The sequence below is a fragment of the Cryptomeria japonica genome, chromosome 1 (genome assembly GCF_030272615.1).
Source record: "Cryptomeria japonica chromosome 1, Sugi_1.0, whole genome shotgun sequence".
NCBI classification, from domain to species: domain Eukaryota; kingdom Viridiplantae; phylum Streptophyta; class Pinopsida; order Cupressales; family Cupressaceae; genus Cryptomeria; species Cryptomeria japonica.
Genome location: NC_081405.1, coordinates 492,585,288 through 492,588,702, shown reverse-complemented (window position 1 = coordinate 492,588,702; position 3,415 = coordinate 492,585,288). Strand labels below are relative to the sequence as shown.

At 33.0% G+C, this 3,415-nt stretch overlaps 1 protein-coding gene across 1 annotated transcript; it reads left to right on the top strand.

Moving 5' to 3' along the window:
- Window positions 1–1,450, top strand: LOC131073473 (uncharacterized). Its single transcript, XM_058009909.2, has 3 exons — window positions 1–594; window positions 740–1,156; window positions 1,248–1,450. Exons 1-3 carry the CDS (start codon window positions 13–15, stop codon window positions 1,308–1,310), a joined length of 1,062 nt encoding a protein of 353 aa, XP_057865892.2. The 5' UTR covers window positions 1–12; the 3' UTR covers window positions 1,311–1,450.
- The last annotated feature ends 1,965 nt before the right edge of the window (window positions 1,451–3,415 follow it).

Below are 3,415 nucleotides of genomic sequence, written 5' to 3'. Positions count from 1 at the left end.
CAAAAGTTCATCATGAACATGGAAAAGAATTTTGCACATGCGTGTGAAAGCTTTTGCAGTTTAATGGAGGATGATATTTTCATCGGATGTGTAGATTATTCTGCCATGTTGGGTAATTCTCCTGATTTTCATAGGGAGGGTTTAGTTATTACAGATCGTCTTTGGACTGGTAATGACTTTACTGATGGGGCGCAGCAGCTGCCTGAACAATATCATATTGACGAGGTGTACCATCAAGTCATGGACATTCCACAAACTTCAACCTCCTCTCTGCATTACGAATTGCTTGGTAATAATCTTGATCCCCATTGTAAATCAAAACTAAATAGTGCATTCAGGAATTACAGGAAAGAGTCCACAAAGGAAGTCCAATTGTATTTGGTACCTGCAGTGGGACAGAAATCAGTAAAGAGATGCTTCGATTTTCTAAGGAGGACGTATAAAAATAGCAGAGACAAGTCAAGTTGGGAAGCAAATGATGGGTTGGTAGAGGAATCATATGCGTTTACACATAAGCTTGCTGAACGCAACAGGAGAACTAAACTCACTCAGCAGTTTTTGGCTTTACGCTCCCTTGTTCCTCACAATTCCAAGGTGAGATTAATTGTTCATTTTTACATTTGTTTTTATAACTTTCTCTTTGGTAGTACTGCTTCCCAGTAGGTTTCACTAGGTGGGGTTATGGCTGGCTTCATTTGGATTATGATGATAATATGGTGTTTTAAATTTGTGGTTGCAGAAAGTTGATAAAAGTTCCACACTATCAAATGCTATTATGGAGCTTAATCGACAAAAACTTCGCATACAGGAGCTTGAGCAACAGAATCAAAGCCTAACCAATGCAGTTAGAGAGAATTCTATGAGTGAAGCTTGTAGTAGCTTATCTTATGGCTGCGCAGCAAATTCTAGAAGAGATGCTTTTATGCATTGTATTTGTGAAGAAGTTGATGTACTTGTTGAGAAAACCAGCATTCCAGATGAAGCGATCATCGAAGTAACCCTGAAAAAAGTAGCATCGAATTGTCCTCACATGGACGCCATTGCTACAGTGGATAAGTGCTTGAGAAAAATGGAATTGAAGGTAGTGAGAATACAATGGAGGGAGTTAGGCTCAGCAAACCAACTAATTGAGGGGACAATCCGCAGGAAAGCAAAGGTACTGTCTCGCATACAAATTACTTACTTTTTTCGTATAGATTAGATTTGATGCTGAAATTGACAAACTTTTTTTGTGATGCATGGTGAAGGGAGAACGATGGGAGTCGAGACAGATTAAGTCAGCGGTGAAACATGCTCTTACTGGGAGTTAAGAGTTCTTACATAACTACAGAAACGGTGTTTATGAGCCAGTAAAAGTCTGAGTTTTTGAGAAAAGGCACATTCAAGATTTTGCGTGTCTTGAAGCAGTTTTGTACAAAAAAGATATTTTAATAAAAAATCTCTTTAATTATTATGTGTACTCTTTTAATGCGCGTTCAATAAGATATAAAAAAGAAAGAGAACCAATTGGTAGTGGGGGAGGATCTTTATTCTAATCTTAGAAGAAAAAATGTGATTACTTGCAGAGGTATCTAATTTTGTGGAAAGGAATAATATGACTTGGTTTTCTAGTTAATATTTTACTTGGATGTTTGATGCAATAGCATTTTGGAGTAGAAGAAATGTTACATCACCCAAAAAAATATAATTAATAACTAAATTCTTAATTTTTTTAATATTTAAGATTTTTTGAATTATTTTTACAATAAAATAGCTTTGAACTGAACAGTTAAATATTTTAAAAATAAAATGAGAATGATATAATCTAATTCTTCTATATCAAGGGTGAATTGATTATTTTTCTATCTTATTAGGATTTCTTGTAATCACACAAAATTTGGGATACAACTATTACTATACATGCTATTTTTGAGAGTTAGTGTGAGATTAGGGGTCTAGTAGTAGTTTTGTCACACAAAAAACCTAGTCTATAATTTAGTTGGTACTTATGCTCAATGGAGGTAGTGGAATGGGGAGATCAATCTATGTAATAGGGGACCTCTTTGATCAATAATAATATTCATTGAATTTTTTATTTTGATATATATTTTTGGATTTAACTTTATAATATTGTATTTCCTTGTCACATTGTTTCCTATGCCTTGATGATGAATCCTAAATAATGTTTATGTTGAGCTAAGATATTGCATCAAAAGGTCACTGCTTGGTTTAACACTTACAAGATTAAGAAAAAACATATTGTCTCTTAACAAGGTTAAAAAAGGATCTAATTGATTCAAGCCCAAGTTTCTCATCAAGAATAAAAATGGCATTATTATTCCTTGTTAAGATCAAAGGGGCAAGGGAAAATAAAGAATAAGCAATCATAGATATAATGAAAAGAAGACATTGCCTCTAAAATTTATAGGAGAATCAACATTATGTAAGAAAATAGGACTATCTAAATCAAAATTGATACCCACAAAATATATAGAATTCTTACTCACTAACCTAGAAGAAGTTGTAAGTCAACAAGGATTCCATAGGCAATCTAATCTTTGTATAAAATCTTGAACTTCAACATACTAACATTGACTACCTATTGAGATAACTAAATAAATATCTAACATTTTCTTGATATTAATTTTGATTTCTAGAAGAAAAGTAATATTAGGCTTGAGAATTTGAATAAGGCCCAGAACAACATTTTGATGAGACATGTTAACCAAGCCCCTAGTATTCCATGAAAGATCTTTTTTTTTTTAAGAAATAGAGAAGTGACAAGATGTATTAAAGGATGTACTAAAAATCATGGAGCACTTTATAATAATAAGACAAGATGTTTGGTTTTAAATCATTATGATGGGCTTTGGATGACCTTAAGAGATTCTCGTAAAAGAGTCCACTATAGATCAAGTCTTGTTGAGTACAAAACTCTTATATCATAAGAAATGAGAATGCGATCATACCATAAATGAATTTAATGAAATGAAAGAACTTTCAGCCTACAAACTCATACTTCTCCATTGAATAGCTATTTTTTAAAAAATGATATAATCATTAAAAAATTAATAATAAACATTCTTAATAAGAAATAACGTCAAGCTCAAAATACAGTAGGATGGTCGTTATTCTGTGCGAGGCCACATACAAAGGAAAAGACAGATACTGTTAAATCAAAGTAGAAAAAATACTTGTTAATAATCTTGGAGCGAATGACAAGGGAAGAATATGAGCATTTCTATAAGAAAAATCGTCAGACTTAGCTCCCCACTCGTCTCGGCATGTTTTAATTTTGCTGCTCAATAAGACAAACGTGTAAATTTGCATCGCCATCATAATTAGCATGCAGCTTCTCATTCAAATCTTTTATACGCTGCCTCCATAAAATTCATTGGTCAATCAGTAATAATTAACGCCCAATTTGAATTTTCGC

Coding starts and splice junctions, on each gene's coding strand:
- LOC131073473 (XM_058009909.2), top strand. CDS start 13: ATGAACATGGAAAAGAATTTTGCACATGCGTGTGAAAGCTTTTGCAGT. Junction 595..739: donor TTGTTCCTCACAATTCCAAG/GTGAGATTAATT, acceptor TTGTGGTTGCAG/AAAGTTGATAAAAGTTCCAC. Junction 1,157..1,247: donor CAATCCGCAGGAAAGCAAAG/GTACTGTCTCGC, acceptor TGCATGGTGAAG/GGAGAACGATGGGAGTCGAG.